The sequence below is a fragment of the Musa acuminata genome, chromosome BXJ3-1 (assembly GCF_036884655.1).
Source record: "Musa acuminata AAA Group cultivar baxijiao chromosome BXJ3-1, Cavendish_Baxijiao_AAA, whole genome shotgun sequence".
Classification (NCBI taxonomy): domain Eukaryota; kingdom Viridiplantae; phylum Streptophyta; class Magnoliopsida; order Zingiberales; family Musaceae; genus Musa; species Musa acuminata.
Genome location: NC_088349.1, coordinates 43,121,023 through 43,137,922, shown reverse-complemented (window position 1 = coordinate 43,137,922; position 16,900 = coordinate 43,121,023). Strand labels below are relative to the sequence as shown.

Here is a 16,900-nt window from a genome sequence, read left to right as displayed (position 1 = left end):
CACACCTTGACTTTGCACAAAATTTATGACTGCCACGTTTTCTTACGAAGCCCAGCATATACGACTTCCCGAAGGTAAATATATTGGGAATTGTCAATATTTTAAATTTTTGAGAGGGAGCATAAAAAACCGATCGAACCTTCACTTTTTGCAAACTTGATTACCGTCACGTCTTTTGGCAAAACCCAGCTTAAACAACTTCCGTAGAGCTAATATGTTTGGAATGGTCAATATTTCGAATAATCGAGATGGTGCACAAAAAACTGATCGAACCTCGACTCTACGTAAACTTTATAACCGTCAAATTTTGTTGCATAACCAACCTTAAACAACATCCTTGGAGCAAATATGTTTGGAATGGTCAATATTTTGAATTTTCAAGATGGTGTGCGAAAAACAATCGAACTTCGATTTTTCGCAATGTTTATGACTGTCACATTTTTTTCCCAAACTATGCTTATACTGACTACCCTAGGGCAAATATGTTGGGAGTGATCAATTTTTTGAATTTTTGAGACGATGCGCAAAAAATCGACCGAACCTCGACATTGCAAAAACTTTATAACTATGACATTTTTTTTCTGAAACTATGCTCCTACGACATCTCATGGACAAAATATGTTTGGAATGATCAATTTTTTGAATTTTTGAAATAGTGAATAGGAAACGGATCCAACATTGACTTTATTCAAAATTTAGGACTATTTTTGAATTTTGAATTTTTGAAACCAAGCTTTTACAACTTCCTTAGGGCTAATATGTTTGGAATGGTTAATATTTTAAATTTTCAAGACGATGCGCAAAAACTATTGGAACCTCGACTTTGTACAAACTTTATGACCGCTACTTTTATTTGCGAAAACCGGCTTATACAACTTCCATAATGCTAATATGCTGGGAATTGTCAATATTTTAAATTTTTGAGATGGTGCGCAGAAAACCAATTGAACCATGACTTTGCGCAAACTTTATGACTAACACTATTTTTTGTGAAACCATGCACAAACAAATTTGCTAGGGCAAATAAGTTGATAATGATCAATTTTTTGAATTTTAGAGACTGTGCAAAAAACCGATCGAATCCCGACGTTGCACAAACTTTATGACGGCCGTGTTTCTTACGAAACTATACTTATATAACTTCTTGTTTTTGCCAAATGACACACTCGGCATTGCTATACATGTCCCTCCACATCTCAAGACATTGCGAAAACTTTATGACCGTTACTTTATTGTGAATAGAATACTGTTCGAACCAAGCTTTTTCGGCTCACAAAACCGACCGAACCTGGACTATGCGCAAACATTTTGATTAACATGTTTTTTTGCAAAACCAGGCTAAAACAACTTCCATAATGCTAATATGCTGGGAATTGTCAATATTTTGAATTTTTTAGATGGTGCGCAGAAAACCAATTGAACCATGACTTTACACAAACTTTATGACTGACACTATTTTTTGTGAAACCTTGCACAAACAACTTTGCTAGGGCAAATAAGTTGATAATGATCAATTTTTTTAATTTTCGAGACTGTGCAAAAAACCGATCAAATCCCGACGTTGCACAAACTTTATGACAGCCATGTTTCTTGCGAAACTAAGCTTATACAACTTCTTGTTTTTGCCAAATGACACACTCGACATTGCTATACATGTCTCTCTACATCTCTAAACATCTTAGGCCCAATAGAAGTTTGATTGAACAAGAGCAAAACTAAGCTTAAACAACTTCCCGAAAGCTAATAAAAGGGGAATTGTCAATATTGTAAATTTTTTAGAGGGTCCACAAAAGACAATCGATTCTCAGCTTCGGGCAATCTTTATGACCGTCATTATTTTTCGTGAAACTAAGCTTAACAACTTCCCTTGGGAAAATGTGTTGGGAATGGTCTGTATTTTAAATTTTCGAGATGATGCACAAAAAACTAATCAAACTTCGACTTTGCAAAAACTTTATGATCGTAATATATTTTTTTTTAATCCAGACTTTTACAACTTTCCCTAGGGCTAATATCCCAATGATTGATAGTTCTCGGCTAGAGAAGAGGTAGGGAAGCGACCCTTGCGATAGGCGACAAGAAGCGACTGAGTGTAAGGGCACCTCACGGGCAGCACGCACTCCCGTGCCCTCAATGGCGAGTGCGAGGGTGACTTGTGGCAGGGGCGATGGTTGCTTCTCCCTAGGGCTACCTACTTGGCTCGTACAAATTTTCATGGGTTAATATGTTGGGAATGGTCAATATTTTGACTTTTCGAGATGGTGCAAAAAAAAAATTCGAACCTCAACTTTAAGCAAACTTTATAACCGTCATATTTTTTTTGCAAAACCAGGCTTATACAACTTCCCTAAGGCAAATATGTTGGGAATGGTCAATAAAATTTGTAAACGGTGCATAAAAAACCGATTGAACCTTGACTTTGCGCAATCTTTATGACCGTCATGTTTTTCTGTGAAACCATTCTCATAGGACTTCCCTAGGGTAAATATTTTGGGAATGATCAATTTTTTGAATTTTTGAGATGGTGCACAAAGAACCTATCACACCTTGACTTTGCACAAAATTTATGACTGCCACGTTTTCTTACGAAACCCAGCATATACGACTTCCCGAAGACAAATATATTGGGAATTGTCAATATTTTAAATTTTTGAGAGGGAGCACAAAAAACCGATCAAACCTTCACTCTTTGCAAACTTGATTACCGTCACGTCTTTTGGCAAAACCCAGCTTAAACAACTTCCATAGAGCTAATATGTTTGGAATGGTCAATATTTCGAATATTCGAGACGGTGCACAAAAAACTGATCGAACCTCGACTCTGCGTAAACTTTATAACCGCTACGTATTCTTCCCAACTTGCTTATCCTCGTGATGCCTCTTGCGCGAAGGGTTGGTCATTCCTCTGAATGCCAATCTCAGATGCCCGCTCCTCTTAGCGACTCCTTTTTCCTACATCTCCATGCCCGCTTTCCCCTAAACGGTCGCGCGTGCGGGCTGCCCTCAATGCAGTCCCGCTAAGTCCCCCACGTTTGCATGTCAAGTGTTTCTATGAGTGCTTGTCCAGCTCTGATACCATCTGTCATGGATTTAGCTGGTTTTGCCTAAGTCGTGCGGCACCGTTGCGTGTCCATCCGCAAAGGTCAGTCTCTCCGAAACATCTAATGGTCCCTTAAGACCTACAAAAGAGAAAACGGGTTAGAGAAAGCGCCTCACTCGGGATCCACAAGCAAACATTTCGAAAAACACTTGCATAGCCAATGCAAATTACAAACAGACTTTACAAGCTCTGAACGGTCGCACAACAAAGGATCCAAAATGGTCCACTATAGACCAAATATCTCTCACAAGTGTCCACATGACACAACCTTTATTTACAAGCCTAAAACGGCCACCAAACTCAACTAAAATGGGGTTGTTAAGCCTTCGACTGTCCCTCTACATGTTGTGCAACGCATGAACAAACCAAAATACACGGACATACATAAGCATTACATTAAAAGCCATGTTTACAGTTTTGCCCATGACAGACTGGTACCGAGGCGTACTGACCAATACCGCCCCAGATTTCGACCATTGCTGAGGCATGGTAAGTGTAGGTATTTTTAAGTTTTTGGATGTACCATCGGTATACCCTGGCATACCAACGGTACGTGCTGTACCGAGCGGAGCTCAATACGTCGGTACGAACCGGTATTTAAAACCTTGCTCCAGGGTATTGACATTAGATTGACGGCCAGTATCAAATACTGTCAAATCACCAAAGGAACCTCCTCATTGTGAGTTGTACTCCATAGTTGACCTATTGTTAGTAGCAAGGTTCGCAATACCGTACCGTACCGGAGTTTCGACCTGAGCTCGGTACCGGTACGGTACGGTATACCGAGCGGTACACCCAGGTGTACCGAGCGGTATATTCAGGCGTGCCGAGCTACAGTACTGCTACAATGTCGGACCGGTAAGATGCGGTCCGCGTACCGAAAGCATGTCGGACCGGTACGTACCGCCCGTACCGGGCGGTATAGTTCGGTACGGCAAACCATGGTTAGTAGAGTCTTGAATGGTCAATGGACTGATGAGAGAGCTAAAAATTATGGTACAGGGATGAGAAGCAAAATATTGTCTTGTACAAAAAAGCAGCATGCAAAGTTACATCCGTAAGGAACTAACATCTCAAACTATATAAAAAGGATTGTCATCTAGTGCATACTGGATGCATATTATTCCCTAGCCAGACCTGGACCGGTCGGTACCAGTACACTGGTATGTATGAGTGAAGATGAAGGAGAAGGCGAAGGCACAGTAAAGGAAGGAAGAAAAGGAGGCAGTGGAGGAAGAGGAGAAGAGGTGTATGCGCTAGGTGGCTGTGCGCAGAGATGGTGAGTGGCGACATCACATGATGTATCCTGTGTGATTGAGATGCGATTAGGGCAAAGGTGGTGCAGAGCAACAATGTACAAGGTAATGACGTGCACGATTAGGGCAAAGGTGCAAACATATTTTTTACATTTTATATGGGCAGGTTGAACTGTCCAAAACGGGGGCAGTCCACATACTGGTTCACACACCAGGACTGTTATGTACATACCAGTCCAGGCAAAACATCATTTGTTGCTCTATGTTTGATAGAAAAGTTACATATATTGAGGTATTATACCTTGACAAACTAATAGCAAAGGACACTGATAGAAGAAAAAGAAAAGTATTGTACCTCAAAAACTTTCTGCCAAATGGCTTCTTGCCCATTGAAAGCAAGTGGTAAGTTGACCCCTTGGAGAACCATCCAATCAATTTCCTTCTCCCATCTTTCCCAACTCCACCATGCATATGAATCTTAACACAATAAAAAACAAAGTTCACAACATGGAAGAAACAAATATAAATAGCATACAACTGGGGTGTCATCCCCTAGAATGCCACCCGAGGCAGTTCCAAGGGCTGGCATTTCACATCATAAACTATGCATCAATATCTTAGCCAATTTATCCAAACACCGTAAAGGTTCTAGCAAAATCAAGGGTCGCAAGTACAAGCAACACAAACTCACACTAGAATGTTACCATCATGGACAAATATTAGCACGAGGGCATGCCAACATTATGTAAAACGAGTACAAGGGCAGCGCAAAGTAGTAAAAAGCTCACGCAATGTGTCAGTTAAAATGCACCATGCACACACATTCAATGCACCATGGAAGTGCTGGAGAAGTGAAAGCATTTACAAAATATAACCATAAACTAATTGAACTTGTTGTTATATGACAGAATTCAGTGTTTAAAGTAAATTGAACCATTTGCATTAAAAAAAGTTAACTGACAATTTAAATGGATTGACAACACTGATCTAACAACGTGTTGATGGCCGAACAGTTATGGATAGTTATTTGTTGATGACCGACAACTTGGTAGGTAGTTGCTGGAGGGGTCAATAACCAGGTAGTCAGCAGTCAAGAGGTCACCAGCAATGGAACTAAATGGCAACAAACATATGTCATGGTAACTGACTATATATTTTAGATGAGTTTAAGCATACAACAGATGATGACTCTCCATGGTCCAAAGACACTGAAATGACTATAAATCAAATGGCTCAAACTTGCCATTCTTGGAAAATGTCGCTTCCTGCTGCCCAACTAATAGTGGAGAGAAATCTATTCATGAAATTAATGATTTATTAAACATATCCTCATTTCTTTTGCGAAACAATTTTTTACTAGATGCATAATGAAGAAACATTCTAGAGAATGTAATCACTAAAAATAGCTAATTGACCTAGATGGACTTAAGGACTATGACATTCTAACAGATTTACTATCTCTTAGCACATGTTTCAGTAGGTTTAACTTCTATGATTGTAAAATGTTAGTTAGAACTTGGAGGCAACCACCATGATTGTACATGTAACATCTGCACCTATGTAGGTGCTGAATCCACATCTAGTACAAACATTTTCTGGCCCATCCAAATTTCAGTTAGAAACATATAGAAAGCACAAATATCATGAGGCTAGATTATAACAAATTATGGAGTCTGATATGCTTATAGATGGTGACAAGCAACCATGTATAAAGCCGAAAGTGGAGCAAATTAGCACTCAGTTCAGCAAATTTAATCCAAAAAAATCAAACAAAAAAATATATTTCATTTTTAAATGTGAACCTCCATTATATGCTCTGAAGTGAATGGTATAAAGAATGGAACTTCATGGAGGTTATAATCACGTTAATTTTACCTCTTTGTTCCAGCTTTCGTATTTTATTTTAACTAATAGCTATGTTGTTCAAAAACAGTGAAACTATCCATTTATTTCTCTTCTTTTGAGGATAAATAATGTACCGAAGTACATAAGATGCTCAAATAATTTGTAGTAGTATTCACTAAAATTTACGAAACTAAAAGAAAAAATGTCCTTATGCTAGCTCTCATACATACACATGCCAAAAGTTGGTTTCTTGGATTTTCAGACTAGATTAAACTCGTTTCAACTTTATGTGTAGCTTTTAAGTAATATAAAAACTAGAAAGTGAATTTCAAATAATAGCTATCAAGATGAAATTAGATACTTCTGTCTCACATTAATAGACTTCTAGACCAAACTAAGGGGGCTATTGAGCGCCAAATCAACTTAAAAAATAAATAATAAAGTAACTTACAACTGGATGTAACAGCATTCTGGTAGTAACTCAACGGAACAGGTCTTTGTACCAAAATACCAGCCGAAGGAACATGCGGAAGGGAGCCCACTTTTGGTAGAGATGACAACTGTAGACCACCGGTCTTCTCCCAAGATATGTGTATCAGACACCAGTGTTTTAAGTACCAATGGAGACCAGCAGAAAGTTCCACACCACTTGTCCCTTGGATTCTGTTAAAACATTGACAGAGTATTTCAATATTGGAACACAAACCAGGAGGCACAATTACAGGATAAGCATCTGAAGTATTTTTTAAATACTTTCATATTTCACTAATTAAAAAAAAATGAAAAACCATATACAAAAACTTATAGTAGCATAATTCTGTACCAAAATTCCGATATCCATAAATCTTGATGGAAAGGAGTTCCATAAATTAGAAACAAATTTATTGGCCAAGACATCCAGATGTTGTCCCACACAATATCTTGATGGACACAGTCTAACAAACAGAACCATTAGAAGGAAGAAAGAAAGCCAACTAGATGGATTTTCAGCATCGACCAAGGAAAGCAGTAAGTAAAACCAATCAGATATAGAAGAATCAAGCTCCCTTCCATCTTTACCCAATGAATAAAAAATGTCAACAAAGTACAAAAGAATGCCTCTGCATACTGTATCCAACACAACCAAGCTACATTTAAGTAATTTGACTCCCAACTTATTCACCCTGGTTGATGACTTGGTGCCAAATTAGCATTCAACAAGAATAAGAAGGTCACCCTCCCACATCTTATGAGGAAAAACAAAATAATAATGTAGTAAAAATTAGCATCCATCAAAAATAAGGAGGTTGCCATCATACATCTTATGAGGAAGACCAAAACAATAATGTAGTAACCAATTAACAATATTACCAATCTAGCCTTGTTTTACTAATCTTATACTTTAGCAATTTCATTGAGGACCATACTCTTCATGGATTTTTCTATATTTTGTCAGTGAAGTTCAATCTGATAAAAGAACAAAGCAAATAAGCATTTTAATCTTCAATTTACAAAATCACCAACCTATACCATCAATGAACAAAAGAATGAATCAATATAAATATGAAAAACAATTAATGGTACTTACAGTATTTCTGGGAATCCTTTTGTACTTAATGATGGATGGTTGCTAATAATGAAGCATGCTACTCCACCACATGTTTCCTTAAAAATAAGTCCAGTGAAGTGTTATCCACTTAGCAGAGAATACAGTGATGAAAAATTTGAACATTTAAATGATCTGGATGTTGACAATTACTACAATCATATAGATACAAAAGATATCTTGATTAATATAGAACTTTGAAAGAGGATTGACACAATACTCCAATCAACAAATAGATGCAACTAAACGATCTAAAATTTCAAGTATTCATCTGCCACGTATCTCTATTGGATATTATATTCGCCTTCATCTAGCAAAAGTTTTTATACTTGTTTGAACCTATTACTGAATAGAATATATTAAACATGAATTAACTACTTGAACTTGTTACACATGTTAAGTTCCCTTACCCATGTCCCAATTTTCTTTCTAAAGATAAATGAGTTTGCAGAACACTTAAAAGGAATAATCATTGAGTATTAGCAAGATTCAATTGTCCATGACACATCAGAAAATGTTAGATCTTTTAATATAGTCTAATCACGAAGGAGTTAGTAAAATACACTAATGAAGAGTGCAGATCCAATTTAATTATCAGCCAAAAGCCAGTCCTTTGTATCTTGCTGAAAAACCTCCTATAAATCAATTCCCTTATGGATATTGAACAATTTTCTTTTTTGCTTTTCTCCACAAAATATTTACTAACTTGTAGACTCCTTTAATTAAGTTAACAGTAGCACTTTAACATCAACAAAATTGTTTTTCGATATGACCATTTGCTACTAATTTTCCATTTCTTCCAATTGCATCAACGAGGTCATGATAGCTACATCCACTTGAAATAACAAAGTTCCTCATCAATTACTAAAAGAATATTTGAGGACCTAAGCACCAAAATAACCCAACCATATACAACAGTTACTTAAATCTCTATCCTTCTAATTTTTGTCTTTATGACCTTGATGCTAGAGTCGATTTAACCTTCGAACTGAGTCCTGAATTTTTCAGGTTATCTGCACATTATCTGTCCTAGATTTTGCATTCTCAGATGTTTCGATGAGACAATGGCTTGTTTTGTTCTTCATGCATCTATACCATTTGCTGCTTCATTGATCAGTCTATCTTGTCGCTAGTCCAAATTTTCAATTTAACACAATATAGTGTTGGTCGATTTTAGATGTATTACTTAGTTCATCATAAGAACGACTCTGCACTTACCAAAAATGGTTCCTGAGAGTTCTTGGAAATAATCCAGCAGCTTCAGTTATGTTCTCTGCAATTATTTTCTGTTAATTGCAATTAGTTCTTGGAAAATGTTAATGCATCCTAATGTTAATCACGAAAACTAAAATGATCAACAGTCATCAGGTTCTAAACTGATGCATAGAATTTTCCTTGTAGACACAAACAATTGTGCTACATGACCTACATCATTCTTGCTTCCAAGTAATCTAACTATTAACTGAATCCACTGTAATATTCAGAAGTGTCACTGTTAGATACTATGTAGCCACTAGTTACTATTATTACACAGGAGATCAACAGTTGATACAAATTCCTGCCTGTAATCCACCCTTAACAAGAAGTGGCAAATAAGCAAGGTGGTCAAACATTTGTAATAATTTTCTGTACATGTTTGAATGTGGAAGATGTTGCCAAAGTGCATGGAAATGCAAGAATTTCTTGAATAACATACCATGATCCTCTATACAATGATGCCAATACTTCCACTTGTCAATTTTTTCCTCCTTTGAAGATTCAGGTAATTCAACTCTCCTAAAGTAATCCAAGAACCAACGGTCTAGCACACTAGAGCACATCAAGAATCAAATCCATAAAAGCCCAATTCAGCAGAAACCTTTCAAGAAATGCAGAACCGCGTAGTCCTATAACAAGTTTGGGCAATAAATTCTACAGAATCATATTATTTGATCGTCTGTCTAAGGTAAGAGAAATTAGCAATAAAGACGTCGGCGACCTTGGAAACCATCTCAAACTCGAAGTTGGAAACGTGAAAAAGGAGGAGGCGGGCGAGGAGGCCAGGGGCGGCGGCCACCTGGATGACGGCGGCGAGGGCCTCCGTTCTTGGATGTCGACAAGACTCTATATAGATTGGAGGACTCCAGCGGAGAAGAGCCATTCGTCCATGCGACGAGGCCTAGGAGAAAGACAAGAGAGAGAGGAAGGAACCCAAGACTCGGGGAAATGGACGAAGAAGGAAACCAATTCAGCAGAAACCAGATAATTTAACCCTCCTAAAGAAATCCAAGAACCAACGATCTAGCACATCAAGAATCAAACCCATAAAGCCTCGATTCAACACAAACCTTTCAAGAAATGTAGAAACGCGTAGTCCTGCAACAAGTTTAGGAAATAAATTCTACGTATTCATATTTTTTGATCGTCTGTCTTAGTAAGAGACATTATCAAGAACTTGCCGACCTTGGAAACGATCTCGAATTCGAAGCTGGAAACGTGGAATGGGAGGAGGCGGGAGAGAAGGCCACGGGCGGCGGCCACCTGGACGGCGGGCGGTAAGCGCTCCCGTTCTTGGATGTGCAGGACTCGATAAAGGTGGGATGACTCCAGCGGAGAAGAGCCGGTCGCCCATGGGAGGAGGAAAACGAGAAAGAAAAGAGAGAGGAAGAGAGCGAAGAGGGGACGGATTCCGGGTTGCGGGCGAGGAGAAGCCATGGGAATGGCCGGCCGGTCGGAGCATTTTTAAGTGGGTGAGTGGGGAAGGGGTGTGTCACCTGTGTCCCGTCCCATTCACCACGCACGAGAGAATGCGCTACCAGAAAGGTCCTCATAACTCTCTTTGTTGGACCCACACAAAACAACCAATCGGAAGGTGTCCTTTGGTATCCCGGCTCACACTAGATACGGATGTAGGATGACGCGGTGCTTACATAAGCCAGGAGAAGAGAACAGCGCAGGCCGGCAAGGGTTTTCGGGATTTTTGTATCATCCTCTACATTTAAGTATAATTTAATATCCATAATTCTTATTTATTCTTGTTAACATAAACGTCAGAAAATGAGATTTGATCTATCAAGACTTTATCCAATCTATCCATATACTGATCTATCAAGACTTTATCCAATCTAATCAATACATTTCAAAAATTACACTAATATCCATCATGTTAGCCCAAATTGTTTCCTATATTCGATCAAACCCTAAAATTATAGAATTCACTCATCCGTAAACATATACATTATATTAAAATTTTATAGGAGCAAATATTTCATTACGAAACTTTGAATATGTATAATGGATTTGTCAGAATACTATTGATATCAAGTTTTTTACCCTTAATTGATTGTAGCAAGTTAATTTTTACAATAGAATAATTTGATATTCAAGTATAATTAGATTATTACATTATCATCGATAGGATACGTACAACAAGGATTATAAAAGAGACAACATTGCACATATTAGGATAAAAATTCTTGATGATAATAAATACTAAATGCATGGCATGTAAATACATTCGAAGGAGATGAGGTATTAAAATTCTGACATACCTTGTGTGACTCAAGGAAGCTCAGGATGTTTGCAATGCTCAACAACAGCCATAGGAGTCCATAAGTCCTCACGAAGACAATGTAAATAATTTCTTGTTGCAATTATTTTTTTTGAAAAAATAAATATTTATTTATTAATTTAACTAATTACATCATAAACAAGGGAGAATAAAAATCTGATTTCTAAAAGAAAAAACTCAGGTGAACTCTCTCGAGGCCAATTAGCTTGTGGGAACAAGTGTTAAGGGTTCTACTTATATAAGAAAATATATTGATAATGATTTAATGTACAATATGTAGCCCACAATTAATTTGCTGCTTAATCTCTTATAGTTACTTTTAGTTATGATATTTTTTACTTTATATTATATAATAAATATATTATGATATTTATGAAACTATGCAATGAGAATTAGATTACGAAGAGATCATAATAATTAATTAGACCAATTTATCTTTAAACATAAATTTTAAATATTTATGGTCATAGATTACGGACATCTAATCGGATAAACTGATATATTATATACTTATCAATATGATGGAGATAATTGGTCTCATAGTTGTTTGTGTGAGAACACTAGGAGTATAGTGCAAGTGCTTAGTTTACTAAATGATTCGCTTACAGAATGTTGAATGGTTAATAATACCTTATCGTCAAATAATGATTCCGTAGTCTAAATTATGTATCTAGTCCTTAGACTTGAGGCACCAAGGATATCTTGTTTAAGTACTTCATTCTTTGATACCATACTTATAGGTTTAGAAGTTTCAGATCTAGTACAAATCATTATTGGGAATAGTAGCCAACCTTATAAGGCAATTGGGTATCAATAAAGGATCATCCACTCTTAGTATCATTAGAGAAATATCTCATATGTTCTCAATCAAGCAAATCCCTAGCTAGGGTCACTTCAGATTGAGAGAGAATGAGTTCTCTGAGAGAATTCAATAAGAGACTAGGATGGATCCCATATGGGCCTGACAACACCATGCCCAATATACAATCTCTAGGATATTAGATGGATTAGAGACTTTAAATACATAGTAAATGAGGACAGATAGGTCCAATGGATTAGATTCTCTTGTACCGTCTATAGATTATACCATAGTTGCTTAGTATATCCATAGTCGATGAGTTGAGTGAATTATTATGAGGATAATAATTCACTGAGTTAGAAGAAGTTCTAAGTCAGAAGGGATTCTAACAAGTTCAACTTATGGCCAGCTTGGTATTAGGCCTAGAGAGTCACATATGTTGAATCTCGGATTTTGATGATGAAACTAATTGATATGTGTTTATGATTTAATCTGTGCTTTGATTGACGTATGATGCTTCGATCAGGATGAGATAATTAAAACAGGAAGAATCATGTTGGGCCGGGGGAAAACATGTTAGAAGATTGGACGTCGGGCCGAAGGAACGGTCGACGTATCAACAGAAGGCTTCGGGTCGTGGATTCAGGCATCGAGCCAAGAAGAGCGGATATTGCGCCAAGAATATCGGAGTTGCGGAGTCAACTGGCCGATTGGGCAATAGGCCGCAAGAGAGGACGATGCGCCGAAGAATCGGATGAAGCATCGAGGGACCAATAACATGCCGGACAACATGATTATTGCTTAGTATTAATTATCTAGATCGAAGTGTGTTTTACATATGCAGGATTAACTACGATAGCAAGGCATGAAGCAAAATGAAGTCTCGGAGTCAAGGACGCGACTTAGTTGGTGTTAGTTTGGCAAGTCCCATATAGTCCCACATCAGGAAAATTAAGTTTGGTATCTCCTATTTAAACTATAAATAAGGGCCTGGGCTTTGAAGTCAATGTACCACAAGAAACATATAATTGTTTGCTTTGGGTTTTCTTATTTAGTAGTTTCAGGTGTTTTATGGCCTAGGAACATCTTCCTAAGGCATTTGTAATAGTCTTATTTTATAGTAGTGATTTGCTCCTCCTTCGTCCATAGATGTAGGTCAATTGACGAACCACGTAAATCTAGTATTCTTATCTCTTTTATTTTTCTGCTTTATTATCTTTTTTTGGGTTGTCAAAGTACCCTTTGCTAAATTTCCTAGGGCTAGCTCTAACAAACTGGTATCAGAGCCTGGTTTCGGGATCTTTTGACAACGATAACAATAACAAAGATCGTTGTCGAGAAAATCGATAAAAATGTCAACTTCGGTATGTGGCAACTCAAGATGGAGGCCATTCTGGTTCAAGACGGAGTTGATTTGACACTACAGGGAGCTGAGAACATTCCAGATGATATGTTAAAAGAAGAGCTTGCGGGTATGGATAAGAAGGCCCGATCAAGTATTATTCTAAATCTCTCTAATGAGGTTTTACGGGAGGTAGCTACGGAGACTATGGCTAAGAGCATGTGGGACAAGCTTAAAGCCTTGTATATAAAGAGGACAATGGAGAATCGTCTCTACTTGAAGCAGAGTTTGTATATGCTTCAGATGACTGAAGGTATATCTATACTCTCACATCTTGATAAATTTGATTCCTTAGTTATAGATTTGGAGAATATAGATGCGAAAATTGATGACGAGGATAAGGCCCTATTACTTTTGTGTTCTCTTCCCCAATCCTTTAAGTAGTTCGTGATACTATGATTTATGGAAAAGAAACAATTTCGTATCAGGAAATTATTAAATCTGCACTAAAATTTAAGGAGCAGATAGACAGGGATATCACTAGGAAAAGTAGAGGGAATCAGGTTGAGGGTCTGGTTGTTAGGGGTAGAATGGATAAAAGAGGATTTGATAGTAGTAGATCTAAATCCAGACATAGAAATTTGGAGTGCAAATATTGTCATAAAATGGGGCACATTAAGGTTGATTGCTTTAAATTGAAAAATAAATTAAAGCAAAAGGGAAAACTTGTTGAGAAAACTACTGAGTCCGCTGAAGCTAGTGTAGCAGCTGATGAGAATTTTGGAAATATTTTCTTTGCTACTGATGACAGGACGAGGTCTAAAAATGAATTGATTTTAAATTCGAGTTGTTTTTTATCACGTGTCCCAATAGAGATTTGTTTTCCACATATGAATCTTGTAATGGTGGAATTGTTTTGATGGGCAATAATGTTGCGTGTGATGTTGTTGGTAGAGGCACAATCTGAATTAAAATGCACGATGGTATTGTGAGGATGCTCACTAATGTTAGACATATTCCTGATTTAAAAATAAATCTCATCTATTTAGGCACCCTAGAGGCTCTTGGGTGTAAATACGCAACTGAAGGTGGAGTTATGAAGGTTTCTAGAAGTGCCCTTGTTGTTATGAAAGCTTGTAGGTCTGGTAGCTTAAATATTTTGCAGGGAACTACTGTCATAGGCTCGGTTGCAGTCTCCTCATCATCATTGTCTGATTCTGACATCACCAAATTATGGCATATGTGTTTGGGTCATATGAGCGAAAAATGTTTGAGCATATTAAGCAAAAGGGGTCTTCTTTGCGGACAGAGTACTGGACTACTGGATTTCTATGAACACTGCATTTTTGGAAAGCAGAAAAGAGTCAGCTTCAATTCTTCGGTAGTTCACAAAATGAAAGGTACTCTTGACTATATTCATTCAGACCTTTAGGGTCTAGCTCGTGTTCAGTCTAAGAGTGGTGCCAAGTATATGTTGACTTTCATTGACGATTCTTCCAGGAAAGTTTGGGTTTATTTTCTGAAGCATAAAAATGATGTTTTTCTAACCTTTAAACAATGAAAGGCTTTGATTGAGAAGCAAACAGGTAAACAGATTAAGCGGCTTCGAACAGATAATGGCATGGAATTTTGTGAAGGTTACTTTGATGAATTTTGTAAAAACGAAGGAATTGTTCGGTATCGCACTATTATGATGATGCCTCAGCAAAATGGTGTGGCCGAACGTATGAATAGAACACTCTCGGAGAGAGCAAGGTGTATGATCTCAAATGCAGGGTTGACAAAGGACTTTTGGGTAGAGGCGATTAATATGGCCTGTTACGTTGTTAACCGCGCTCCTTCTACAGCACTTGACTTTAAAACTCCGGAGAAAGTTTGGTCAGGTACTCCTGCTAATTACTCTAATTTAAAATTTTTTGGGTGTCCAACATACATGCATGTAAATAAAGGAAAATTAGAGCCTCGAGCTAAAAGTGTATTTTCCTTGGGTATGCTTCTAGGGTGAAAGGATACAGATTATGGTGTTCTGATCCTAAATCCCCAAAATTTATAATCAGTAGAGATGTTACTTTTAATGAATTGTCTATGTTATCTTCCAAAGAGGAATCTACTAGTTGTACAAATGATAGTGCGCAGAAGTAGGTGAAGCTTGAGATTGGTAGTTTTGATTCTTTTCAATCAAACTCTTTGACTCAAAGAATACTAGTAGATGATCCCAAGTCTACTAACGAAGATGATCTAGAGGAAGAGCAATATTCCATAGCCAAGGATAGACTATGGAGAGATATTTGACCACCACAAAGATATACAAATTTAGTTGCATATGCTTTGTCTGTTGCAGAAGAAACAAGTGAAGTTGGTGAACCTACTACCTACTCAGATGTAGTTTCTTATGATAATTCCGCTAAGTGGTTGATTGCGATGAATGAAGAAATTGAATCTCTCCATCAGAATAGAACTTGGGATCTTGTGAAGCCACCTTCGGGTAAGAAAATTATTGGATGCAAATGGGTCTTCAAAAGGAAGGAAGGTATTCCAGGGGTTGAAGATGCAAGGTACAAAGCACGATTGGTTGCAAAGGGCTATAGTCAGGTACATGGTGTTGATTTTCATGACGTATTTTCACCTGTTGTTAAACATAGCTCTATTCGTGTTTTGTTTGCTTTAGTTGCCATGTATGATTTGGAATTGGAGTAACTTGATGTCAAGACAGCTTTCTTACATTGTAAACTTGAAGAACAAATTTATATGGAACAACCTTATGGATTTAAAGTTGATGATAAGGAAGACCATGTTTGCTTGTTAAAGAAATTCTTGTACGGATTGAAGCAGTCTCCAAGATAGTGGTATAAGAGGTTTGATTCTTTTATGTTGAGTTATGGTTACACGAGGAGCATGTATTATAGCGGTGTCTACTTCCGGAAGTTTACTGATGACTCTTTTGTGTATTTGTTGCTTTATGTTGATGACATGCTTATTGCAGCTAAAAATTTGTCAGAAATTCACACTTTGAAAATGCAGCTGAGTAGTGAATTTGAAATCAAAGATTTAGGAGCAGCTAAGAAAATTCTTGGCATGGAGATCAAAAGAGAATGAGGAGTTGGAAAATTATTTCTGACTCAGAAAAATTACCTCGAGAAAGTCTTGGAGAGGTTTGGCATGAAAAACGCTAAGCCAGTGAGTACTTCTCTTGCTAGCCATTTTCAGCTATCTGTTGCTCAGTCACCATAGTTAGTTGAAGAGGAAGAATATATGGTGCAAGTTCCATATTCCAATGTCATCAGCAGTATTATGTATGCAATGGTTTGTACTCGTCCAAATATTTCATAAGCAGTTAGTGTGGTTAGCAGATATATGTCTCTCCCAGGTAAAACATATTGGCAGGCTGTGAAGTGGATTCTCAGATACTTGGAAGGGACTTCA

General features: G+C 37.4%; 1 protein-coding gene across 3 annotated transcripts in view; it reads right to left on the bottom strand.

Moving 5' to 3' along the window:
* LOC135628843 (alpha-N-acetylglucosaminidase-like) overlaps positions 1-10,546 on the bottom strand; it is a 29,900-nt gene extending 19,354 nt beyond the window's left edge. For all 3 annotated transcript variants that reach the window (XM_065135779.1, XM_065135777.1, XM_065135778.1), the window contains exons 1-4: positions 10,229-10,546; positions 7,769-7,845; positions 6,653-6,864; positions 4,712-4,833 (exon numbers count right to left, since the gene is read on the bottom strand). In XM_065135779.1, coding sequence (XP_064991851.1) covers positions 4,712-4,833; positions 6,653-6,864; positions 7,769-7,845; positions 10,229-10,480 — 663 coding nt within the window. In that variant the 5' untranslated portion in view covers positions 10,481-10,546. The remainder of the gene's footprint in view (positions 1-4,711; positions 4,834-6,652; positions 6,865-7,768; positions 7,846-10,228) is intronic.
* Between the last annotated feature and the right edge of the window lie 6,354 nt (positions 10,547-16,900).